Source organism: Bos taurus, chromosome 4 (genome assembly GCF_002263795.3).
Source record: "Bos taurus isolate L1 Dominette 01449 registration number 42190680 breed Hereford chromosome 4, ARS-UCD2.0, whole genome shotgun sequence".
NCBI classification, from domain to species: Eukaryota; Metazoa; Chordata; class Mammalia; order Artiodactyla; family Bovidae; genus Bos; species Bos taurus.
The window spans coordinates 19,091,383-19,118,237 of record NC_037331.1 but is presented as its reverse complement, the minus strand read 5'-3'; the positions used below and the strand labels follow the sequence as shown (position 1 = coordinate 19,118,237).

At 36.1% G+C, this 26,855-nt stretch overlaps 1 protein-coding gene across 11 annotated transcripts in view; it reads right to left on the bottom strand.

Annotated features, from left to right (window-relative positions):
* PHF14 (PHD finger protein 14) overlaps nt 1–26,855 on the bottom strand; it is a 199,081-nt gene that overhangs the window by 146,502 nt on the left and 25,724 nt on the right. For all 11 annotated transcript variants that reach the window (XR_009494172.1, XR_009494171.1, XR_234227.5 and 8 more), the window contains exons 5-7: nt 23,909–24,068; nt 17,457–17,568; nt 14,411–14,548 (exon numbers count right to left, since the gene is read on the bottom strand). Coding sequence is in view for 6 of the 11 variants with exons in the window: in XM_003585942.6 (XP_003585990.1) it covers nt 14,411–14,548; nt 17,457–17,568; nt 23,909–24,068 (410 nt within the window). In the remaining 5 variants the exon portion in view is untranslated. The remainder of the gene's footprint in view (nt 1–14,410; nt 14,549–17,456; nt 17,569–23,908; nt 24,069–26,855) is intronic.

Sequence of the window (26,855 nt, the reverse complement as noted above, 5' to 3'; positions counted from 1 at the left end):
CCTCAATTTCCTTCTCTCCTGCAATAAATCTGCTCTTCCTGCAGATTTAATAATCTTTCAATAAATCTTTTCTACCTCAGTAAACCATAACTCCACTCTACTAGAAGCTCCACAAGAGCCTCCTGATGAAAGTGAAAGAGGAAAGTGAAAAAGCTGACTTAAAACTCAACATTTGAAAATCATCATGGCATCCTGTCCCATCACTTTGTGGCAAATAGATGGGAAAACAATGAAAATAGTGACAGACTTTATATTCTTGGGCTCCAAAATCACTGCAGATGGTGACTGCAGCCATGAAATTAAAAGATGCTTGCTTCTTGGAAGGAAAGCTATGACCAACCTAGACAGCATATTAAAAAGCAGAGGGTACTTTACTGACAAAGGTCCGTCTAGTCAAAGCTATTGTTTTTCCAGTAGTCATGTACGGATGTGAGAGTTGGACTATAAAGAAAGCTGAGCAACAAAGAATTGATGCTTTTGAACTGTGGTGTTGGCAAAGACTTTTGAGAGTCCCTTGGACAGCAAGGAGATCAAACCAGTCAAACCTAAAGGAAACCAGTCCTGATTATTCATTGGAAGGACTGATGCTGAAGTTGAAGCTCCAATACTGTGGCCACCTGACGCGAAGAACTGACTCACTGGAAAAGACTCTGATGCTGGGAAAGATTGAAAGCAGGAGAAAAAGGGGATGACAGAAGATGAGATGGTTGGATTGTATCATCGACTCGATGGACACGAGTTTGAGCAAGCTCCGGGAGTTGGTGACGGACAGGGAAGCATGGTGTGCTGCATTCTCTGGTGTCAGAGTCAGACATGACTGAGCGACTGAACTAGAAGTTCAGGCTAAAGAGAAATCACCCTTTTCCTCTCTCTCTCTCTGTTTACTCAACAATCTCTCAACAGATATCTACAAAATCTGTCATTTCTTATTACCTCTATCCTTAAAACCTTAAACCATTTTATTTGTTCTCTCTACTTTCACCTTCGCCTCTCTATAGTTTATACTGAACACAACCATCAGGGTGGTCCTTCTAAACATCAGTTGACTCACATGTTCTCTATGCAAATCTGATGGCTTTCCATCTCACTCAAGAGTGTAAATCCAAAGTCATTCTCATGTTCTTCCAGTCCCTACATGATGTAGCTGCCTCTATGACCTCCTTCCTCTCCTCTTACCACACACCAGCCCCCACCTCTGTATCAGCCATACCAGTTCTTCTTGGTCCTCAAACCAAGCATGTTTCTACCTCAGAGCCTCTATATTCTGTTCCCCCTGCCTGTAACGCTCTCCTCTCAAATAAACATAAGCTCCCTACCATTTTCCTTACATTTTTTCCACAAAATGTCGCCTTCTTAGAGAGCCCACCTCTGATCTCCCCATATAAAACAGTACTGTCCTACTTCCCTTAGTCCGTACATACTTTATCCTGCTTTGTATTTCTTCATAATACGTATCACAATATAGCAGTGAGTTGAGGATAAACCCTTAAGTCTGGGAGACAGAGAAGTGATTACTCGTTTGTCTCAAAAGTATTGGTATTTTCTGGTAAACTTTTTCACTATCTGTCCTCTCCCAACCTGCCACTCAAATGTAAGCTACCTTAAGAACAGTTTATTTTGTTCAATGTTAATCTCTATAGGCTCCACAGCAAAGCCTAATACACAGTAGCTCAATATACCTGTTGAATAAATATGCTGAATGAATGACAGTAAAAAGCATTAATCTGTAATCCTTAAATAGTTCAAAGGGACAGGGAGCCTGGTGGGCTGCTGTCTCTGGGGTCACACAGAGTCAGACACTACTGAAGCGACTTAGCAGCAGCAGCAGCAGCAGCAAGAGATATATAGGCCAAGAAGGTCCACTGAAGTTTCTGATTCTTCTAGGGAATCTTCTTATTTCTGTATTTACAGCACTTCTTGTCCATCAGAGGCACCTGTGACATCTTTTAATGTTGTCTTGTAAGACTCTTTAACATTTCATTGTGTTTACTATCTAACCCCATCCACGTGACTTAAAGCTATTTTTATGCTCCCTGACAAACTCCTCCACCCCCAAACCTAGAGTTTATAGTGTCTGTTGCACATATGAATAGGCCCTCAATCATGACTGACTGATGTGAACTGAGTACTATGAAGTTATGTTTGAATATAAATTTCACTGTTTGTAAACAAAGTTTAGGTCACTCCTAACAAAACAACTCAGTTTTAGAACATGAATTTAATAAAGACTTACTCCTGACAGTCACGTTCCACAAATGCTTGCTGAGTTATATAATTCAGCCCTCAACTGTGATGCCTTTGCAAACACTATATGATTAACTATTTAACACACAGTTTTAGTTTACTTTTTAAGGAGTCTTGTATTCAAGTCTGAAACTCCCAGAAGATGAAGACCAAAGGATAAAAACAATAAATCTAAGCAAGATTTCTTAATTTCTTGAATCTAGTACTTGAAATTTCCAGAACCTTTTACAGATGAAAACTTTTCATGCAAATTCAATGCCCAAATGCTTGAGAAGGAAATGGTAACCCACTGCAGTGTTCTTGCCTGAAGAATTCCATAGATGGAGGAGACTGTGGGCCATGGTCCATGGGGTCGCAAAGAGTTGGACACAACTGAGCAACTAACACTACACTAATACACTAATGAACAAATGACTCGCGTCTAGATACCAAAAAAGAAAAATTTCACAATGTACATATTTTCTGAACCATAAACAAAACCATACGTACAGCTGTTTAGTACCCTCTCCTATAAAAACTGAAAGTAACCAACTTAACTTTATTGAGATCTTATTCTAAGAATCTGTATTCAATTTGATCTCATTTTTAAAGGTCTCTTTTTCCCCCATTTTTAGCATTTATCACTTGTTCACTTTTCACTTTTATGACTTAAGTATTTTATCAATTCTTAAAACTCATACATATTATATACAAAATATGGTGGTCTAAAACCAATCTAGTAAGAATTTTATGTAAATTATATTTATTAAAAAAATAAAGCAGTTTCTTTACCCATCATTAAAATATTATCCTTATCTATATCTTTTATATAAAAAATTAATACTAATCTAGCTAACAGAAAAATAACACTTTATGAAAGTAAAATTATCCTTTGGCATCAGATTCTACAAAAACATTAGGTATTAACTATTTACATTAAGCTCATTAAAATCTGACATTAATATTTCTTTCTGGCAGGAAAATACATATGATTTAATGATTATATAATACTTTAAAGTATTCAATTCTACTTTTCATTTTTTAACCATATCTGTTAAAACGAAAAGAAAACCTATGTTAATTTATTTGGCAGCCTAAAGTTCAACTTATGCAATATCTGTTTATATAGGAAAAGTCCTAATAATCAGCTCTGCACATAGAAATTATCCATTTGCATTTATTATATTTTATTATTTCCTTACATATAGTCACACCATCCCAAATTCATTATTTTTAACTGCGGTTTATAAGCAGATAAAAATACAGTCTTATGGTAGACATCAAATTTAGACACTGACACAAAACTCACAAAGTTAACTGAAAAATAATGATATAAACTCTTTATTAAAAACAGAACTGGTAAAAAAAAATAAATAAAAAATAAAAACAGAACTGGTGTGTTTTTATCCTACAGGTTATTTTTTATTTATTCAAAAAAGATTTGAGGTGGCTTATTAAAATATGCAAAGCGTAAGATAATTTAATTAAGCTTTAATTATTAATTTTAAAAACTAAGTAAGGATTGTAGTGTGTGTGTGTTTAGAAGGTGAGAGTGAATAATGAAACAAAGGGAAAACGAAGTAGAAAAAAATAAGATGAAACCCAGACATACAGAATATTCCTTAAAGTTCTCTGTGTAAGATTATAAAACTAAAGCCAATATTAATGTCAAAAAAAAACAATCAGAAAAAAGTCTTGAAAAGGAAGGACTACTGAGAAGCCAATTCCACTATGATGAGGCAGGCTGGAAGGAAAGGGGATGACACTCTTAAAAAGCAAAGATCAGGTAACAGATCAAACCCAGGGAAAAGAAAGGCCAGAACATCAGAATTCTACTGTGAAGCAAGGAAGGGAAAAATGGAAACGGTGACATTTTCATTTGTTTCTTTCTTTTATTCAAAATAACTGATTCTTCTTTTCCTTCTTTTAATACCTGATAAAAACACTACTTCATTTGATCTAAGTATATGGCTGAGCTACAGTGAAAGGAAATAAACTGCCAACTTCTTAGGCTGGTTGTAGCAAACTGTTTGTTAGCTGCTAACTCCCCAAGCCATTCCCTTCCAACATATTCCCTTTTTGTAAAATTCATTTTCTTTGACAGAAACTGAAAATGTCAGGTTTCACCAATTCATCTTATCACACTGCTAACAATAGCCATAATGACTATTTTGACACATGAGATAATGGGACAATCTACTGGAGTGAACATATGAGAAAATTTTTCAGTCCTAATGATAAGAGAACCCTCTCCCCTCCTCCTCTGTTTTGAATTATATAATGAAAGAACACAGTGCTTATTTAGAGCTATTCCAGCAATATTGAGACCATGAGACAACAAGGTTAGGAACCAAAAAGAAAAGCATATTGATGTTGGTAGAATAGAAGAATAAAATAAGACTTAATCATTGAGCTTCTGAAACAACCCCAGAACTACTATTGTTTAGGTCTCCTGTCATGAGATAGTTAACACATGGCTACCACAGCTAAGTATTCTATTACTTGCTTCCAAAAGCCTAGATAAGGTACATCATCAAAAAGTTGAACAAACAAAATACTTATCATAAAAGTCACATGCACATTGGTAGTAGACTCCACATGTGGCTCTGAAATTGCCAGAAAATTAAAGAAGTTATTGCAATCAGTAACATAATTCACAATATCAGAAACCAGTTAATAAGCAAACACACAGCTAAACCTACTATTAAGAATTAAGAGAAAGAACACTACATAATGTACTGAGAAACAGGCTCATCAACATTCTCAGTTTAAACAAACAAAAAAAAAATCAATAAGGCTTTCAACACCAACGAAAGTATAAAAAGTACACATCAACTAAATGAATAATAGTTAAGAATCAAAATAATTTTATCCAAGAACATAAACATCTAATAATATGGCTCATGTAAATGTTTGGAGCAGTTGATAATCTGTATAAATTACAAGTAAATTATATTTCTTACAGTCAGTCATACTTCAAAAAAAAGTTAAATGATTCTTAGAGAAGTACCAAAGTGAAAATGATCTATCTGCTAACAAGTAACCAAGCTGGACGAAGTAGTGAGCAACTTATGCAAACCAAAGAGACAGAGACACATGTATGAATAGTTATTCTAATACCACAAGAAAAGGTACCAAGGAAATACCCTCAGACAATGCCTGTAGATAAATAGGAAATCAAATAAAAATAAATGGGAAACCAAATTGCAATTCACTATACACAAAATGGGAGAAGGCAATGTGGCACCCCACTCCTTCAGATTGGACTGGTTGGATCTCCTTGCAGTCCAAGGGACTCTCTTCTCCAACACCACAGCTCAAAAGCATCAATTCTTCGGCGCTCAGCCTTCTTCACAGTCCAACTCTCACATCCATACATGACCACTGGAAAAACCAGAGCCTTGACTAGACAGACCTTTGTTGGCAAAGTAATGTCTCTGCTGACTGCAGCCATGAAATTAAAAGATGCTCACTCCTTGGAAGGAAAGTTATGACCAACCTAGAGAGCATATTCAAAAGCAGAGACGTTACTTTGCCAACAAAGGTCCATCTAGTCAAGGCTATGGTTTTTCCTGTGGTCATGTAGGGATGTGAGAGTTGGACTGTGAAGAAGGCTGAGCGCCGAAGAATTGATGCTTTTGAACTGTGGTGCTGGAGAAGACTCTTGCGAGTCCCTTGGACTGCAAGGAGATCCAACCAGTCCATTCTGAAGGAGATCAGCCCTGGGATTTCTTTGGAAGGAATGATGCTGAAGCTGAAACTCCAGTACTTTGGCCACCTCATGCGAAGAGTTGACTCATTGGAAAAGACTCTGATGCTGGGAGGGATTGGGGGCAGGAGGAGAAGGGGATGACAGAGGATGAGACGGCTGGATGGCATCACTGACTCAATGGACGTGAGTCTGAGTGAACTCCGGGAGTTGGTGATGGACAGGGAGGCCTGGCATGCTGCGATTCATGGGGTTGCAAAGAGTCGGACACGACTGAGCGACTGATCTGATCTAGGTTGGTCATAACTTTCCTTCCAAGGAGTAAGTGTCTTTTAATTTCATGGCTGCAATCACCATCTGCAGTGATTTTGGAGCCCCAAAAAATAAAGTCTGACACTCTGTCCACTGTTTCTCCGTCTATTTCCCATGAAGTGATGGGACCAGATGCCATGATCTTCGTTTTCTGAATGTTGAGTTTTAAGCCAACTTTTTCACTCTCCTCTTTCACCTTCATCAAGAGGCTTTTTAGTTCCTCTTCACTTTCTGCCATAAGGGTGGTGTCATCTGCGTATCTGAGGTTACTGATACTTCTCCTGGCAATCCTGATTCCAGCTTGTGCTTCTTCCAGCCCAGCGTTTCTCATGATGTACTCTGCATATAAGTTAAATAGGCAGGGTGACAATATACAGCCTTGACGAACTCCTTTTCCTATTTGGAACCAGTCTGTTGTTCCCTGTCCAGTTCTAACTGTTGCTTCCTGACCTGCATACAAATTTCTCAAGAGGCAGGTCAGGTGGTCTGGATTCCTATCTCTTTCAGAATTTTCCACAGTTTATTGTGATCCACACAGTCAAAGGCTTTGGCATAGTCAATAAAGCAGAAATAGATATTTTTCTGGAATTCTCTTGCTTTTCCGATGATCCAGCAGATGTTGGCAATTTGGTCTCTGGTTCCTCGGCCTTTTCTAAAACCAGCTTGAACAGCTGGAAGTTCACAGTTCATGTATTGCTGAAGCCTGGCTTGGAGAATTTTGAGCATTACTTTACTAGCGTGTGAGATGAGTGCAATTGTGCGGTAGTTTGAGCATTCTTTGACATTGCCTTTCTTTGGGATTGGAATAAAAACTGACCTTTTTTTTATGAATTTTTTTTTAATGAAATCTTAACAGAAAAAAAAAAAAAAAGACCTTTAATGCTAAACAGCTGATCACATACAAGGTGAATGATAAAAGGGATTGGTCCCTCAACTTGTATTCTAATCATTGAGAACACAGTGAAAAATAATAACAAAAAATCCCTGTCCTCATGAATCTATGTCCTAATGAAAGTGACAGACAATAAACAAAATAAAAAGAATCATACATATTATCAAGTGGGACTTATTCCAGGGATGCAAAGATTTTTCAGCATCCATATGCCAATCAATGTGATATACCATAATAACAAATTGAAAAATAAAAACCATATGATCATCTTTATAGATGCAGAAAAATCTTCTGACATAATTCAACATCTATTTATGATTTCTCTTCAGAAAGTGGACACAGAAGGAACATTCCTCAACATAAAAAAAGGCCATTTACGATAAATCCACAGTTAACATCATAATCAAGGGTGAAAAGCTGAAAGCATTTTTCTATAAGATCAGGAACAAGATAAGGATGGCAACTTGTACCACTTTTATCCAACATAGTTATTTTGGAAGTCTTCGACACAGCAATCACAGAAGAAAAAGAAAAGGAATTCAAATTGGAAAAGAAGTAAAACTGTCACTGTTTGCATATGATATCGGTGCTATACCTAGAAATTCCTAAAGATGCTACCAGAAAACTACTAGAGCTATACTGGACAGTGGTTAGGTTAGTTAAAAAGGGAAGAAAGCAGCAGAAAAGAGAATAGAAACTGTTATGGGAGTGGGAGGATTGCAACATTAGACAGGGCGACCAAGAGAAGCCACAGTGAGCAGTAGATATAGAATGAGGACCAGAAAAAAAAGTGAGGGAATGAGCCATGTGGGGGAAAGGCAGCCCATGCAAGGAAACAAATACAGAGGCCCAGAGCAGGAGCTCACCCGGCCATCCATTCAAGGAGCAACAAGTGAGCCAATGAGGCTGAACGAGGGGAAATGATAAACTCAGAGAGGTAATGTGAAGCCAGATCACACAGACCCTTATAGACCAGCAGAGAAACTGGCCTCTAGTTTGAATCAGATGGAAAGCCACTGAAGGGTTTTAAGCAAAGGAGTGACCAGATCCGACTTAGATTTTAATGGGATAATACTAGCCACAACTGAAAATGTCCTCTGTTCTCTATGAAAAGGCTTGACACCAAAGCAGGACCTAAAAGCCAAATCTGGCACTGCCTGTTTTTGGAAATACAGTTTTATTTGAACACAGCCATGTTCATTTGTTTATATATTGTCTATGGATTTTTCATAATCAGTGGCAAAGTTAAATAGTTACACACAAGCCATAGGCCCACAAAGCCTAAAATATTTACTATCTGGCTCTTTATAGTAAAAAGAAAAAATTGCCACCCTCTGCTCTAGCAAGACAAGGCCAGAAAGAGCTGGGAGGTTATTAACCCAGTTGACAAAAAAAGACTTGGACTAGGGCACAGCAATGAACTTAGCAAGATAACATTGAACATGTCCTAGATACACTTTGAAGACAGGATATGCTAATAGATTAGGTATGGAGTGTGAGAGAAAGTGATCTGAGTAACTGTCAGAATTCATCCAGAATAATTTTTAAAATAATGCCTAAAACAGCCATATAAAAATATTACTGAAGATCTCATACAAAATACCTACTTTTAAGGAATGTAACTTCTTCATTAATTCATTTAAAAATATTTTATCCAATAAGAGCTATTCTTACCAATCCTGGTTCTTCTAGCAATATTAAGGCATCAGTTCAGTGCCAAATATCTAATTTGAGCCTTTGAAATTTAATTCATGAATGATTTCAATCCATTAAATCAAAGGTTGTAGGAAAAAAAATTGATACATAATTCCACATTATTTCAAAGAGAATTTTTTACATGGTAACAGATTATAACAATGTTCACAGTACCAAAATCATACTTTATCATAGAAGAAACTACCAGATGGTTTAAGTGAAAGATAAGGAATCTTAAGGCTAACTATATGATATGAAACATAAGTCGCAATCAGCATAACTGGGCCTGTTTTATAGTGTGGTTTTAACAATAAGATATATTTTGTCATGAAGTGAAGTGAAGTCACTCAGTTGTGTCCAACTCTTTGCGACCCCATGGACTGTAGCCTACCAGGCTCCTCCGTCCATGGGATTTTCCAGGCAAGAGTACTGGAGTGGGGTGCCACTGACTTCTCCAGGGGATCTTCCCGACCCAGGGATCAAACCTAGGTCTCCCTCATTGTAGGCAGATGCTTTACCGTCTGAGCAAGCAGGGTCATAACATGGTTAAATATTCTAAATAATCTAGAATTTTCACAAAATGGGTCAAAAGCAATAGAATAGATGTCACTAATAGGATAAAGTACTATGGCAGACGGCTATAAAAAGACATAAAAAGTATGCTAGGGTTATGATGTCACTGGATGAAACCAAAGTACTCACTCTCTTTTTCAACCTTTCTTTGACTGCCTGTATAAAACACCCATCAAGAAGTAAGATATCCAACTTAATAAAACAGTCTTTAAAAAAGACAAAAAAAAAAAGTGCTTTCTCTAATGTCATAAAACTGAAACAGAAGACAAGGCATACCCACAAACAGCACATCTATTTTGATTTAAAATTTATTTTTTCATCAAATATGCATTACATAAATCTTAATCTACACAAGTACAACCAGGAGAAGTAGCCAAGAAGTTCATTTTAACAAGACGTTTACTGACAAGAGCAAACTTCATTGATATTGATTCAAGCCAAGTCTTGTATTTTAAAACCCTATTCAAAATTCTTTATATGGTTTCTTTATATATTCTTTATATAGTTGATTTTTCAACTATATAACTGTTTACAATAAGAAACCACAAATACATGCAAATATGCTTTAAATCATTTCCCCAAAGAAGAGTTCATTTAACAAGATGGGGAGAGAAAAATCACACTTCATTATTCCAAAATCCAGAATTCCTACCTAATCAATCAAAGGAGGGAGCAAGGCAAGGAAAAAAACCTGTTTCCACATCATGATTCATCTAACTTTCTCTGTAAATTTCCCCAGATTAGCTCACAGATATATAGATATTCAGACCACAAACTGTAAACTATTTATTCAGTGTAATACTGTATTTTGTTTTAATTTGAATGCCTTTATGTGGAGATGCAATCTCTAAATCACTATGGACCCCATTATACCCACCGTCCCATACATGGCTGCTTCACACATTTTCATTAATTAAATGGCTGCTGCTGCTGCTGCTAAGTCGTTTCAGTCATGTCCGACTCTGTGTGACCCCATAGACGGCAGCCCACCAGGCTGCCCCATCCCTGGGATTCTCCAGGCAAGAACACTGGAGTGAGTTGCCATTTCCTTCTCCAATGCATGAAAGTGAAAAGGGAAAGTGAAGTCGCTCAGTCATGTCTGACTCTTAGCGACTGTCTACCAAAAATAATGATGGATGGCACTATACAAAGAGACCCAAACTATCACAGTATAGAAGGAAAAGTCCTCTCAAGTTCTAAAAGAAATGGCTACAAAAAAACCATCCTGCCTACGAAGTTCAAAGTTTCCAGAAGTAAAGTCATAACCTTAACCTACAGATTCCCTGATGCAGATATTCACTGAGATTTATCTGATCTGCTGAGTCTTACTTCTTTTATCTCTCTGGATTTCTGCCAACCATCTTGAGTGATTTGTTGTTGTTCAGTCGCTCATTCATGTCCAACTCTTGTGACCCCATGGACTGCAACATGCCAGGCTTCCCTGTCCTCTACCATCTCCCAGAGCTTGCTCAAACTCACGTCCATTGAGTCAGTGATGCCATCCACCATTTTGTCTTCTGTCATTCCCTTCTCCTCCTGCCTTTGATCTTTCCCAGCATCAGAGTCTTTTCTAATGAGTGGGCTCTTCGCATCAGGTGGCCAAAGTATTGGAGCTTTAGCATCAGTCCTTCCAATGAATATTTAGGACTGATTTCCTTTAGGATTGACTGGTTTGATCCCCTTGCAGTCCAAGGGACTCTCAAGAATGTTCTCCAACATCACAGTTCAAAAGCATCAATTCTTCGGTGCTCACCTTTCTTTATGGTCCAACTCTCAAATCCATACATGACCACTTGAAAAACCACAGCTTTGCCTTGTTGGCAAAGTAATGTCTCTGTTTTTTAATAAGCTGTCTAGGTTGGTCATAGCTTTTCTTCCAAGGACCAGGCATCTTTTAATTTTACGGCTGCAGTCACCATTGCAGTGATTTTGGAGACCAAGAAAATAAAGTCTGTCACTGTTGCCATTGTTTCCCCAACTATTCGTCATAAAGTGACGGGACGGGATGCCATGATCTTAGTTGTTTGAATGTTGAGTTTTAGGCAAGCTTTTTCACTCTCCTCTTTCACTTTCATCAAGAGGCTCTTTAGTTCCTCTTCACTTTCTGCCATAGGGTGATACAATCTGCGTGTCTGAGGTTATTGATATTTCTCACGGCAATCTTGATTCTAGCTTGTGCTTCAGCCAGCCCGGCATTTTGCATGATATACTCTTCATATAAGTTAAATAAGCAGGGTGACACTATACAGATTTGACGTACTCCTTTCCCAATTTTCAACCAGTCTGTAGTTCCATGTCCAATTCTAACTGTTGCTTCTTGACCTGCATACAGGTTTTGCAGGAGGCAGGTAAAATGGTCTGGTATTCCCACCTCTTGAAGTATTTTCCACACAGTCAAAGGCTTTGGGGTAGTCAAAGAAGCAGAAGTAGATGTTTTTCTGGAATTCTCTTGCTTTTTCTATGATCGAACAGATGTTGGCAATTGAATTTCTGGTTCCTCTGCCTTTTCTAAATCCAGCTTAAACATCTGGAAGTTCTCAGTTCACGTACTGCTGAAGCTTGGCTTGGAGAATTTTGAGAATTCCTTTGCTAACATGTGAAATGAGTGCAAATGTGTAGTAGTTTGAAGATTCTGCGGCATTGCCCTTCTTTGGGACTGGAATGAAAACTGACCTTTTCCAGTCCTGTGGCTACTGCTGAGTTTTCCATATTTGCTGGCATACTGAGTGCAGCACTTGCACACCATCATCTTTTAGGATTTGAAAGAGCTCAACTGAAATTCCATCACCTACACTAGCTTTGTTCATAGTGATGCTTCCTAAGGCCCACTTGTCTTCACACTCCAAGACGTCTGGTTCTAGGTAAATGATCACACCATTGTAGTTATCTGGGTGATGAAGATCTTTTTTGTATAGTTCTTCTGTGTACTTTTGCCATCTCTATCTTTTGCTTCTGCTAGGTCCATACCATTTCTGTCCTTTATTATACCCATCTTTGCATGAAATGTTCCCTTGGTATCTCTAATTTTCTTGAAGAGATCTCTAGTCTTTCCCATTCTATTGTTTTCCTGTATTTCTTTGCATTGATCACTGAGGAAGGCTTTCTTATCTCTCCTTGCTATTCTTTGGAACTCTTCATTCAGATGGATATATCTTTCCTTTTCTCCCTTGCCTTTTGCTTCTCTTCTTTTCTCAGGTATTTGTAAGGACTCCTCAGACAACTATTTTGCTTTTCTGCATTTCTCTTTCTTGGGGATAGTTTTGATCACTGCCTCCTATACAATGTCATGATTGTTCATCCATAGCTTTCCAGATTAGATCTGTGTATCATATCTAATCCCTTGAATCTATTTGTCACTTCCACTGTATAATAGTAAGGGATTTGACCTAAAGGTCATATCTGAATGGCCTAGTGGTTTTCCCTACTTTGTTCAATTTAAGTCAGAATTTTGCAATAAGGAGCCACTTATTCATGATCTGAGCCACTATCAGCTCCCAGTCTTCTTTTTGCTGACTGCAAAGAGCTTCTCCATCTTTGGTTACAAAGAATATAATCAGAACCAATCTGATTTTGGTTCTGGCCATTTGATGTCCATGTGTAGAGTCGTCTCTTGTGTCATTGGAGGAGGGTGTTTGCTATGACCAGTGAGTAATCTACATGACCCCATTATACAACTGCTCCTCTATATAGGTCTACCAAATAGCTGTGAAAATGCACAATGTCCCTTTAGTACGCTTCTTCAATTAATCAAAATACAACTCATCATAATCAGAGACTGGCACAAAACCAGATACATGTGCCCAAATTATAATCTCAATAGGATCAATTCATTGGTAAAATATGTCCCTTAAAATTGGCTCAAAAATTTTTCTTCCTGAGATTATCTTTTTCACTTGTTTCTTGCCTATGAAATAAAATGGAGTAAGATGAAAGCCCAACATAAAAAATATATTTTTACATGACACTGAAAATTCACCCAATAAAGTAGCATAACAACAGAGGCTTAGATATTCCATAAATCTATTCCAAATATAAAGTAAGAATTATAGAACACTCAATTACCTACTTATATAAAAAGCTTAAAAAAAAAAAAAGAAAACAAAACTTGGTCTCAGGATCCCTTATAGTAGTAAAAGGTTTTGAAGACCTGCAGAGTTTATGTGAGTTAGTTACCATATTAGAATTTAAAATTGAGAAATTTTAAAAATATTCATTTATTTTAAAATAACAATAAGCCCAGTACATGTTAATAAAAATAACACTTTAATGAAAAATACTAAGATTTACATACATAAAAATTTTTAGTGAGAAGAGTGACACTGTTTTACATTTTTGCAAGTCTCTTAATATCTAGATTTAAAGAAGACAGCTGGATTTTCAAAACTGCTTCCACATTCAAATGCTTATATTGTTATATGCTATATAATCTCTGGAAATCTCCACTATTACTTGTGAGAAAATTAAGAGCAAAAAAAGTACGTATTATTTTCATACTATTATGAAGACAGTTTTAACCTCACAGACCTTGAGAGAATACTGAAGAGTTCCAAAAATGTACTTTGAAAACAACTGATTGCTTAAATTTCTAGTAGGAAAATTTTAGAATTAGAAACAATTGTAAAGAAATAGAAATGCAGGTACTGAAGACAGGGTAGTGATTTTACTTAAAGAGAAACACAGCAAGGTTATTACTAAAATATAATTTTAGATTCTTATACAAGATACGCAGACATTATAATCCTTTAAAACACCTTGAATTATGTTTCATTTTATCTGTCAGATTTCATTATAAAATTTGTAACATGTTTTCCAAAGGTATGGCTGGATTTAAGACTGAAAAAATTCATATATATTGCTTGCTCAAAGTTTCAGACCAGTGATCTAGACAAACACTTAAAGAATAAACTCACAAACTTATTTTAAGATGCACACCTGTTAGAGAATACAATGGAGTCATGATAAGCCTTATGAACATAGTCACCAACCATGGATATAAATAAACCTACCTCTTCTGCTGCCGCCTCTGAGAGCAGACCTTCCCTCTGCGCACAGGTCACATGGAAATAGGCTCTGCACATCCCTGCATCACAGCTAATGCAAACTCCAGTTCGAGCAAAACGAGGGTCTTCACAGAAGCTACACTCCTACAGTGGAATAACAGGAAAAGTCTCAGAGGGAAAACATTCCCAGAACAGAAACTGTATTCTCATACAAAGCTTCTACAAAATACAAATAGTGAACCAAGAGTACCAATAGTGTATCAATATAAACAAAAACCTTAGGTAAGCCAAATATTTATAAGAAAAAAAGTAATTCTCTATAGAGTTCTACAAAACCAAAATTCCACTTATATAATGATGATTATAACAATAAGTAGTTGAGGGCTTACCATGCACTACGCACTATTCTAAGCACGTTACATGAATTAATATATATAATTATTTATAGTGTCATCTGACACTATTTCATAATAATATGTGGAAGAAGTACTACAGTCATTCTCATCTTACACATGAGAAAACTGAGGTTAGTGCAGTCTTTAACCAGATAATCTTAAAGACCATGCTCTTAACCATTAAACTACACTTATTTCAACAATATACTATATGAAAAAATTAAAGAAAACGAATAAGAAGCCAGAGAAAATTCACCAAAAGATCTAGACATTGAAATCAAAGAAACAATGCATTTTAAAAATATATTTAAGAGAAGCAGAAGCAATCTTAAGTAAACAATTTTGTGAAATTAATAATAATACACAATATAACCAATTATTTATATTCTTCCTGTATATAAAAGGAAAAACTGTAAAACTAAAGGTATAAACTGTTGAAATTACCCCAAATTCCAGCACCCTGATTTATTTTTTTAATACTTTAACTAAACCACAGAGAGGAAGAAAAGAAAAAGAAAAACCTACTATCAAAATATACTCTATAAATATGAATCTTCACAAAAAAACTTGCTAAATTATGAAAGACTGTCAGCAGACAGTTAAGGAAGAACTGCTTAATAAATGCAGTCTATATAAATTAAATATGAGGGAAACATTTAAAAAGAAAAATGAAAAAGTTTCAATAGATGCTAAAAAGATCATTGTAATACTGTAACAGTTAGTACCTACTGGCTAGACAGTACCAAACTGATATATTAGCACTGTTACCCAAGAACTGTGTTCTGGGCACCGGTGTGAAAATACTGCCAACTCCTGACATTCTGCTGCCTAGTTAAAGGTCTTTTTATTAACAGTAGTATATATATGGTATAAAATATCAACAAGTAGTAATATAAACATGAAACCAAAAAACCCAACTGAAATTGGGTAAGGGACTTTTGAGAGAACACAAAGAAAAAATGTCTGACACTGAAGTCTTAAAAGACTATAGAACAATCAACAAAGAAAATAGAATCTTCCTCAATTGCCTGAATCATTTACAAAGCTAGGGAACGAAGCAACTGAGAACATAAGGAAGAAAGTAATCAGGATTAGGAAATGGATAGACAATGTGGTCTAGAGAGCTGTCTAAGATAAAACTCACAACATTGGGTTTGATTTTGCAGATGAGCTAGACAGTACATAATTTTTTTACTCCTTTTCCTAGTAATACTTCAACACAAAAGCAGGTGATAATAAAAAAAAATCAGCAGATAATTATACATTTAATGACTCGTTTTTAATCCAGAGGTCACTGCTAGCCTCAGTTTTATGAAGCAGTATCTGCTTACTGGTTTTTTTTAATTGCTCTGAGATTTATATTTATGGTAACAACATATGCCTATTGAAAATGATGGAAGTCAGTTCCTTTTATGCTTGATGGAAGCTGCTATCAAAAAGTAGGAACTTCCATTTCCAAAACTGGTGGACTAGGTAATCTGTATTGCTTCTACTCAACTAGAAAATGTAGACAAATCAGTATTTATTTACTATAAAGGCATTAGAGAAGCAACAAGACAGTGTACAGTTACCTGAGGAAAGTAAATTCAATACTAGGGCCTAGAAGATTTAGCTAATTCTGGAGAGGGGAGCTGCATACCCAAACCAAAGCAAAAGATTACTGGAGTGATTGTTAAAGTCCAAGGAGGATATTCTGGATACAATAGCAGAAACTATCAAAGTTTAAAATCAGAATCTTCCAACAATATCTAAGTTTTTCACCTTACCTTTAATATGTTACTAATGCTCTCCAAGAGACTCCCTTCCCAAATGCCCAACAGACAGTAATGGAAAGAGAATATGTATCAGTGCCTAATTAGTTCTACCATTCTAAAGATGTCTGCAGTAATTATATACTTAAGTTTAAATTAATAAGTGTGTAATCTTATCACTCATAATCTAAAAGTCATAGTGAAAAACCAATTTATAACCTACGGAGACTCATCTGCTAGGGCAGGTTATGTAGGCATAAAATCAGTCCTTGAAATCTGAGAAAATAATGGGTTTTTCATGTACTCTTTTCATAATTTCATAAATTTCATTTCAAAAGTAAAGTTAGAAATTAAGCTCGTATTCAGTCCAACTGGTTAAAAATAAGGATTTAATCTGAGAATTCACTATACACTAAGCAGTGTGCCAAATACCAGGGAAACAACAGTGATATCAACTATCATTTTTCCCCACAGGTTAAACTAAATTACAAACACATGGAAGAATTTATATATTACTGGCTTTCTGGGAAAATTACTGTCAATTATAAATGATTTAGTACTCTCCAATAGCATAATTGGGCTTCCCTGGTGGCTCAGACAGTAAAGAATCTGCCTGCAATTCTGGAGACCCTGGGTTCAATCTCTGGGTCGGGAGATCCCATGGAGAAGGAAATGGCAACTCATTCCAGTATTCTTTCCTGGAAAATTCCATGGACAGAGAAACTTGACAAGCTACAGCCCAAACAGGTTACAAACAGTCAGACACAACAGACTGACTAAGCACGCACACAAGCAATAGCATAATTAGTAATAAGCATTTCTGTAGTTAATAATGATATTAGCAAAAAGCCATATAAACTAACAAGTAAAACTTTCTCTTAGACAACCAAAAACAGTTTGTCTCACCTTGGCACCATATTTGGAATAGTTCATTTCTGTTAGTGTTACTGGTCGTAACTTGTCAATATCTCCAAAGGCTACACCAGGAACGTACAGGGCACAAACGATGTGAACCCATCTATAAGGAGAAAAGATATGATTTTGTTATCAAACCTTCTGATAAAATGCCCACGTGGAAAATAAACATAAAATATATCTGCCATATCAAATAACTACTGCAAGAATTTTATGGCCAGGTCTCAAAACCTCAGACATACAACTAAAGAATATTAAACACTTATATAATTATATCATTTAATTACAGAAAAGGGGACTGCAATAAGCACTACTTTTCCAGCAGCTTAGCCAAAGCTGAGAGATAACAACTATAATTGCCTTTCACTTAATATTCACCGCACTTTGCACTTATCTGTTATTCTTAAATATTTGCACAAAACCACTATTCAAATGAAACAAAACATTTTCATGTGCATGGAAAGGTATGCACAATATTTTAAGCACTCTGACAATTAAGGATCCTAATTTAAGAACTGTGACGTTAGTTACTCTGCATAAATTATATAACATTGATCTTTCCTGCTACTTTTTTCTAAAAGCTATTGGATAATCCTTAAGGACATATTTAAAAAAAAAAATTCTTGGTGTGCATCTTAACTTTCTTTCTTTCTAGGTTGAAACTGATTGATAGGAGACTGGACAGAAGAGCTGTGATAATATAAGGAAGTCACAGTTCATTCAGCTCATCAGATCACCATACAACCTATGTACTATGTATGTGCCCCACAAATAAATAATTTTTAAAGTCTGGATGATTTTACAACACTAAACAACAGCAACAACAAAATGTTCATAGTTTCAGTGTACTAAAAAAAAAAGTAGGAATTGATTCTAATTACATTTTTTAAAAACTGTTCTGAACCTCTATAAAATATACCAGGAACTCTGTTTGCTTACAACCATGCAAAATACAGGACCACTAGATTTTGAAATGTAAACAGATCTCCCTCATCTCTGCAAGAAACAAGGTAAAAATGAGATGGCAAATATCTCTTAACCTTGTGAAAATATTAACAACAAATTTTACTTTATCATAGCTTGAGAGGCTATGATTGCTACCTGGTTCTGTTTTGTGAAGCACTATGAGTCTTAAAGAAATAAGACTAAGAATCATTTTATAGAGGTACTGGGGAAAATAGTCACAAATCTTTAAAATTTATCCTTTTTTACTGGGAAGAAAATTCAAAGTTTTGAGATTTTCTTGATAAAATGTTTTAATCCAACTTCCCAAATGCATCCTGTAGAGTTCAATATAAAGATACACATCTTCAACCAGCAGCTGCTTTCTCAATTTAATTTGTGCAGTTTTTTCATGCTCCACTGATGTATTAAATGCCGCTGTACTCTGTAGGAGTTTATCTTTGATAAACCCAACAGCTGACTGCTTGCTTCATACTGACCTTCTTAAAACCTTTTAGAACTAGTCACACAAGTACTACAGATTGAAACTGCCATTTCAGTGTGACTGGCACAAAAGTGTATCATTTTCCACAACCACACTTATGAGGATGCCAACTTGAGTCTTTATTAAAATACATACCAAACAGCTGAGATAATTTTGGTCCTTTTTAATATCTGTTGTATATAGATTTTTGTTCGTTTGTTTAACTAAATGTACTTTAGAACCTTGTAATTAAGACAAATTGAGAAATCAAAAAGGAATAAACTTCCTTGTTACTTTATCATTCATTTTTCTTGGAGCTTTGAAGGCAGATGTTGATCAGGAAAGGGAACAAAAAACAAGCATCCCATAGGACCACCAAAAAAACAAGAGTCAGAATTGTCATTCTAGCACAGAAGCTATTAATACATTCTTTTAAATTTACATATTTTAATAAAGCAAACTAAGCAGAAAAATACTTCACAAAAACTCATTTCAAATAAGAACTACATTCATCGATCAAACTTGATTTTGAAATGCTTTGTACTTGCGGTGTCTTTATAACACATTAAAAAAACTCATTTCAGGAGTTATTTTCATTCCTGCATTTATTCATTCAGTAATTAATTACTGAGCGACTGAAATGAACTGAAGAACACAGCACCAGGCAGGCAGTGGGGAAGTGACAAAGAAGTATGTGAAATGCTTGCAGCATAAGGTGTGATATGCTATTAAAGTATGTGTAATATTTCCTATATTCAGGTTTATAATACCACTAAGGCAGGATGCTGGGAGGGATTGGGGGCAGGAGGAGAAGGGAGGATGAGATGGCTGGATGGCATCACTGACTCGATGGACATGAGTCTGGGTGAACTCCGGGAGTTGGTGACGGACAGGGAGGCATGGCGTGCTGCAATTCATGGGGTCGCAAAGAGTCGGACACGACTGAGCGACAGAACTGAACTGAACTGAAGGCAGGATAAAATACTCTCTTTAAGAAAAAAAAAAAAAAAAATTCAATGATAAGAATGTATTGATGGTCTTCTCACATTAAACTGCATAATTTTCTATTGTAGTATATGTGGCTCCCATCAGACACAGAAGGGAAAGCAGTCTAAATGGCCTATATAATAGAAGAAAATTTCAAAAATTTTTCATTCTTTCCATACATAGTTCTTTCTTTTCATCTGTTTTCCATTTGAAGCTAGAGTACTAAATACCTTGTCAAATCTTCATGGCTTTTTTGCTCTTGATTCAAGCTAGTATTACATCCTTCAAACTGTATCAAGACCTGTAATTCCCACAGTACTCTATAGGTAAGTATGGGCATCAACACAAATAAAATATTCAAAGAGCATAAAAAATTTTCCAGGCTACACCAACAAGGGAGGTGTCAATATAAATATATCTGAGTAAAACTCAATGGTTAAAGAAGCCTCCCTTTTCTTCAATCAGAGACAATTTTACAAGTTAGTTTGTGGATTGTGTATTAGTATATATTACATATTAGTGTAGTAACAGAGCTACTTTATAGTTTCTCAATAGAAATTTCAAATTATTGACAAGAGAAAAGGTAAAATAAATGCTCTTCCCTAAAAGGAAATTGTGTTTCTCAAAGCTGCCGTACTTTTTCACAACCATTTATTACCATAAATTTCAAATTGCAGGACCGAAAAGTTATTAAGAAAGGATTTATGCAGTTTCTTTTCTAAGATTACCTTAAATAAATGGAATAGTATCAAAAAAGCACTAGCAGTAGACGTAGCAGCAGCAGAGGAACTAAGGAGATATTTATTACACACTTAAGTTTCAGAAACTACACTGTTTACAGAAATCATCTCATTTCAGTTCAGTTCAGTGACTCAGTCATGTCCGACTCTTTGCGACCCCATGGACTGCAACACACCAGGCTTCCCTATCCATCACCAACTCCCAGAGCCTACTCAACTCATGTCTATTGAGTCAGTGATGCCATCTGACCATCTCATCCTGTCGTCCCCTGCGCCTCCTGCCTTCTATCTTTCCAGCTACAGGGTCGTTTCACATGAGTCAGTTCTTTGCATCAGGTGGCCAAAGTATTAAGAGTTTCAGCTTCAGCATCAGTCCTGCCAATGAGTATTCAGGACTGATTTCCTTTAGGATGGACTGGTTGGATCTCCTTGCAGTCCAAGGGACTCTCAAGAGTCTTCTCCAACACCACAATTCAAAAGCATCAATTCGTCAGCGCTCAGTTTTCTTTATAGTTCAACTCTCACAATCATACATGACTACTGAAAAAACCATAGCTTTGACTAGATGGACCTTTGTTGGCAAAGTAACGTCTCTGCTTTTTAATATGCTATCTAGGTTGGTCACAACTTTTCTTCCAAGGAGCAAGCGTCTTTTAATTTCATGGCTGCAGTCACCATTTGCAGTGAATTTGGAGCCTAAAAAAATAAAGCCTGTCACTGTTTCCACTGTTTCCCCATCTATCTGCCATGAAGTGATGGGACCAGATGCCATGATCTTAGTTTTCTGAATGCTGAGTTTTAAGCCAGCTTTTTCACTCTTTCATCAAGAGACTCTTTAGTTCTTCTTCGCTTTCTGTCATATGGGTGGTGTCATCTGCATATCTGAGCTAACTGCTATTTCTCCTGGCAATCTTGATTCCAGTTTGTGCTTCATCCAGCCCAGAATTTCTCATGATGTACTCTGCATATAAGTTAAATAAGCAGGGTGACAATATACAGCCTTGATGTACTCCTTTCCCTATTTGGAACTAGACTGTTGTTCCATTTCCAGTTCTAACTGTTGCTTCCTGACCTGCACACAGATTTCTCAAGAGACAAGTCAGGTGGTCTGGTATTCCCATCTCAGGAAGAATTCTCTACAGTTTGTTGTGATCCACACAGTCAAAGGTTTTGACGTAGTCAGTAAAGCAGAAATAGATGATTTTCTGGAACTCTCTTGCTTTTTCGATAATCAATGGGTGTTGGCAATTTGATCTCTGGTTCCTCTGCCTTTTCTAAAACCAGCTTGAACATCTGGAAGTTCACAGTTCACGTACTGTTGAAGCCTGGCTTGGAGAATCTTGAGCTTTACTTTACTAGCGTGTGAGATGAGTGCAATTGTGCAGTAGTTTGAGCATTCTTTGGCATTGCCTTTCTTTGGGATTGGAATGAAAACTGTCCTTTTCCAGTCCTGTGGCCACTGCTGAGTTTCCCAAATTTGCTGGCATATTCAGTGCAGCAGTTTCATCATCTCATTTAATCCTCTCAAAAGTGCTAGGAAACTGAGGCATAAAATGGTTAAATTACTTGCCTAAAATCACAGTAAGAAAAAACCAGAATACAAATATAGGCAGTCTAACTTGAAAGCACACACTTTTAATGTTGTAGTAAATTTCCTAATTCTAGGTCAAAGTGAGTCCAGGCATAAAATAATGGCATTGTCTATGACACAAACCACAGACTCAATTCAATACATCAAATAATGTGTTAAATGTTTATTTTGAGGATAAGCAATGAGAGACAAGAAGTAAACTTTTTGGTCATTTTCCTAGACATCAATATACAAGGTAGTCATTTCTCCTAGATACCCTCAATATACAGTCTCCAAGATTCCATGATAGACTCTGTGCTATCCCAACTGTATGGCAACACTTTTCAAGGGCCTACCCACCAATTAAGGCAAAAATGAAAAAAATAGCTTTTACTTTACTAAAATAAAATTTATTAAGTTTAAAAAAAACCATTTTTTGGCATATAATGCATCCTATCATTTCAAAATTTTAAATATGAAAAATGATCATGATAATTTGTCTAGGTTATTTCACTGTTCTTATTAAAATATTAAACATTTAGTAAAATACTGAAATATCCATATGTGGTAAAATAAAAAATTGAGTACCCCCTCTTACATGGGGGAAGAGGGTAAGTAGTGATATATAATACATAAAAGGTTAGGAACTAATCTTATATTAGTCGCCCATCCCAACTGGTAGTCTCCTGGGGAAAAACAAGAAAGATGCCAACACTGTAACAATGACAACTGTTCAAATGTGATACTAAAAATGAGTGTGAATCTAGTGAAAAGAACATAGTTCTCTGGACCAGTTATCATTTTAGTGCCTCTCAGCGCAAATCCACTCTTCAATATCTGCTTTGAAATAATGAACAGAATCCCAACAGCACTTCCCATCTACACGATCCTCGGCTCTGTCTCAGTAGAGTGGCAGAAGGCACGGTAAGAGGAAGGGGCTTCTCTTCAGGATGGGAAAAGGACACCCACCAGTGCTCTGCCCTCAGTGACCCTGCAGACCCGGCCTGAAGATCACTTTTTTGTGGCCCTCTCAACCTAGACACCACACACTTCTGGCTTCAAACCACTGCCCAGTTACCCACTTGCCAAGAACAGGCCAGGTACTGGCCCAGGCCAACCAGCCAACTTCCCTGCCATCCAGCAGGCTCAAACTACACTTTCTCTAACAAGGCCTGAACCATAGTCTTGGGGAAGGTGTCTCCCTTCCAAGTTTGTCTTTCCCTGGAAACTCACTCTCAGCTCTACAGTATTATTCTTCAGAGTTCTTTTATATCTTTATGGTTACTGTTTATTATAGCTTAGTACTTCTTTAAGTTAAATATCCCCTTTTATAATCATTGTATAGGTTCTATTTACTAATATACTCTTGAAGTCAAACAGATCTGAGTTCAAATTTAACTATGAACTTGTTCAAAATTATGTAAAGATCTGAGCCTCAGCTTCTACCTATAAAATAGGCAACTTTACCATCTCTCTGATCATACAGTCATTCCTAAGATTAAATGGCATTATAGGCTATAAAGGCAAATGCAGATACTGAGTAAATGATCTTTCTTCCTCTTTGCCTTGATATGTAGCCTCCTGTCCACTTACTCTATGTCAAAAAGACACAAAGAAGCAATCAAATGAAAATGTCTAACTCAGAAAATCATAAATACAAAAATAGAAGCATATGCATTATAAAGCAGATATATTAACACAAAAGAATTATGACATCAACCTTCCAGCATCTGTCTCCTTGAAAATTCCATCCTGATTGGGACACAGTTCACAGCTAGGGGAAACACCACATTTACAGGCATCACAAAACCAAGGTTCAGTGGAGTTTTCAGAAGCTGAACTCATAATAGAGTCACTCTCTCCATCAACTCCATAACAACCTAAAAAAAAAAAAGACGTATGATTAGAGTTTACTTTTTAAACTCACATTTATAAAGTTACAAAAGAAAAAGGTAAAGGAAGCAGAGAATAATTCTGAAAATTAACGGTTTAGAAGAATGATATTAAAGTCAAAACACAGAACTGAAATCATTTTATAAAAATGTTTTCACCATTTCATAGTGTATGCAATGACATAACTCTTTACGACAAGTTTAGGTCTACTGGAAAGCATTACAGAAGGGGAAAATTTTACAGTTCTTTAGAATTTTTTTACAAAAAACACATTAAAATATGAGTTTTCACTATACAGAAATCAGAACTATTGAGTCTAGGAACTATTAATTAGTAAATATTTTCAAGCTACCTTTGTACTGAGCATTTAAATATATCTAAAAGACCATGATCATGTAAAACATACAAACAAAAACCTATGATTTAATTTTGTATGAATTTGGTTAAAACACAAATTCATACAACCATAAATGCAAAGTAAGTACTAGTAAAAGGAAAATAATAGGCATACACATACATAAATTAAGGCTACTGAGCAATCTGAATAGTTTAGAGATAAACAAGCGAGTTCCATTCACAATTGAGCCAGTCTAGAGCTATACAAGGTAGCTGATCTATTTAACATTTATAATTCTACTATCTTCTGGAAAAATGTATCCAGAACTGAAATAATGAAAAGAAGGGTAGCATAATCCTTCACATTTTAGAGTAGGACATCAATCCTTATTGTGGCTTATAATAAACAGTACTTCCCTGGTTAATTACAATAGTCATGACTCCTAAACAGTTTTTGTTTTTTTACCTAAATGGTGCTTGATGTACCACAAACTTCATATTATCTCTCATATTCTAGAAAGGAAGATACTGCTCTCATGACAAACTGTACTTTAGAAAAATAATACACATTAAAAATTAAATAGATAACAACCTAATTCTATTAATAGTTCCAATTATGCCCATTATCTTTAGGTTGGGCATTTTTCTGATCTCCTAAGACACATTTATTACTCTCAAGGTAGGTCACTTCTACAAACAGCCTACTATTAACCATCCCAGGATAATTCTGACCAGGTTTATCCTAATAGGGTGGTCTTATTGCCAAATTCTAAGGAGCACTCAAAGTACCCTCCAATAAACTGAAGCCACTAAAAATACCACTATGAGAAACATATGTAAGTAGCAATTCTCTCTCAAAAGGTTTCACCATGGAGGTGAGTTTCCATGCATCCATGTAAGATCATGTGACTACTGGAACTGATTGAACACTCCACAGACAACAGGAGCCTGATGAAAACTGTCTTCTCACAACCACCAAAGATACCCAAAGTGAAACAAATAAGTATGTAATCCCATCACTTCATGGCAAATAGATGGGGAAACACTGGAAACACAGACTTTATCTTCCTGGGCTTCAAAATCACTGCAATGGTGACTGCAGCCATGAAATTCAAAGACGCTTACTCCTTGGGAAAAAAGTTATGAGCAACCTAGACAGCATATTAAAAAGCAGAGACATTACTTTGTCAACAAAGGTCCATCTAGTCAAAGCTATGGTTTTTCCAGTAGTCATGTATGGATGTGAGAGTTGGACTATAAAGAAGGCTGACTGCTGAAGAACTGATGTTTTTGAACTGTGGTGTTGGAGAAGATTCTTGAGAGTCTCCTGGACCTCAAAGAGATCAAACCAGTCAATCCTAAAGGAAATCAGTCCTGAATATTCATTGGAAGGACTGATGCTGAAGCTGAAACTCTAATACTTTGGCCACCTGATGGGAAGAACAGACTCATTAGAAAAGACCCTGATGCTGGGAAAGATTGAAGGCTAGAGGAGAAGGGGACGACAGAGGATAAGATGGTTGGATGGCATCACCAACTCAATGGATGAGTTTGAGCAAGCTATGGGAGCTGGTGAAGAACAAGGCAAGCCTGGCATGCTGCATCCCATGGGGTCACAAAGAGTTGGACGTGAATGGAGCGACTGAACAACAAATGTTATTCAAAGGTTTTACAACAGTGAACCTCAACATAATCCAAATGTCATACAGAAGAATGTTAAAAATTTTAAAGGAGCTAGACTATCATGTACAAGAAGAGATTCAAAACATTAATTTCTTTAAATCATCTAATTGTGGATAGTAATAATTATTACCTTTATCACTTCTGTCTGGATATACATTTTTAAAATGATAAACCATAAAATGAAAAAGAAATAAAATTTTCCTCTTGGGAGTAGTTATTATTGATTATCAGCAAGATAAGAACATTTTTCAGTAAAAATAACAGTAAGCAAATAGTTTATTTGAAGAAAAATCACAAAATAATAAAAAATAGTGAATTTGATTTCTCAGTTATGTAATACCACAAGGAAAAAAACTATTTTCTTTACAAAATAATATTTTTCAGGCAATTTTTTTCATTAGTATTCACATGAAGTCCCAAGTTAAAAAACCCTCCAAATGACTATCCATTTTACTCATCTCATTCACCAATATCAAGGTAAATCATAGCAGCTCACTCTTTTAAAATAAAGCAAAGTTTCAATTTTAATTTTTAAAGAATACACCACACATTTGACAAACATCTGATTAAACAATGATTTTAAACAATGATTAAATCACCTACAAAAACCTCAGAAGTGATTTCTAAGGGTCCCTTTAAACATTGGTATCACATAAGCTTAAAGAACAATGAACAAGTGGATAAGTATTTCTTCTTCAGCTTCACTGCCCTTGAAAAATGATCTACACTGTGTTACTGCCTTTACAGTCTTCAAC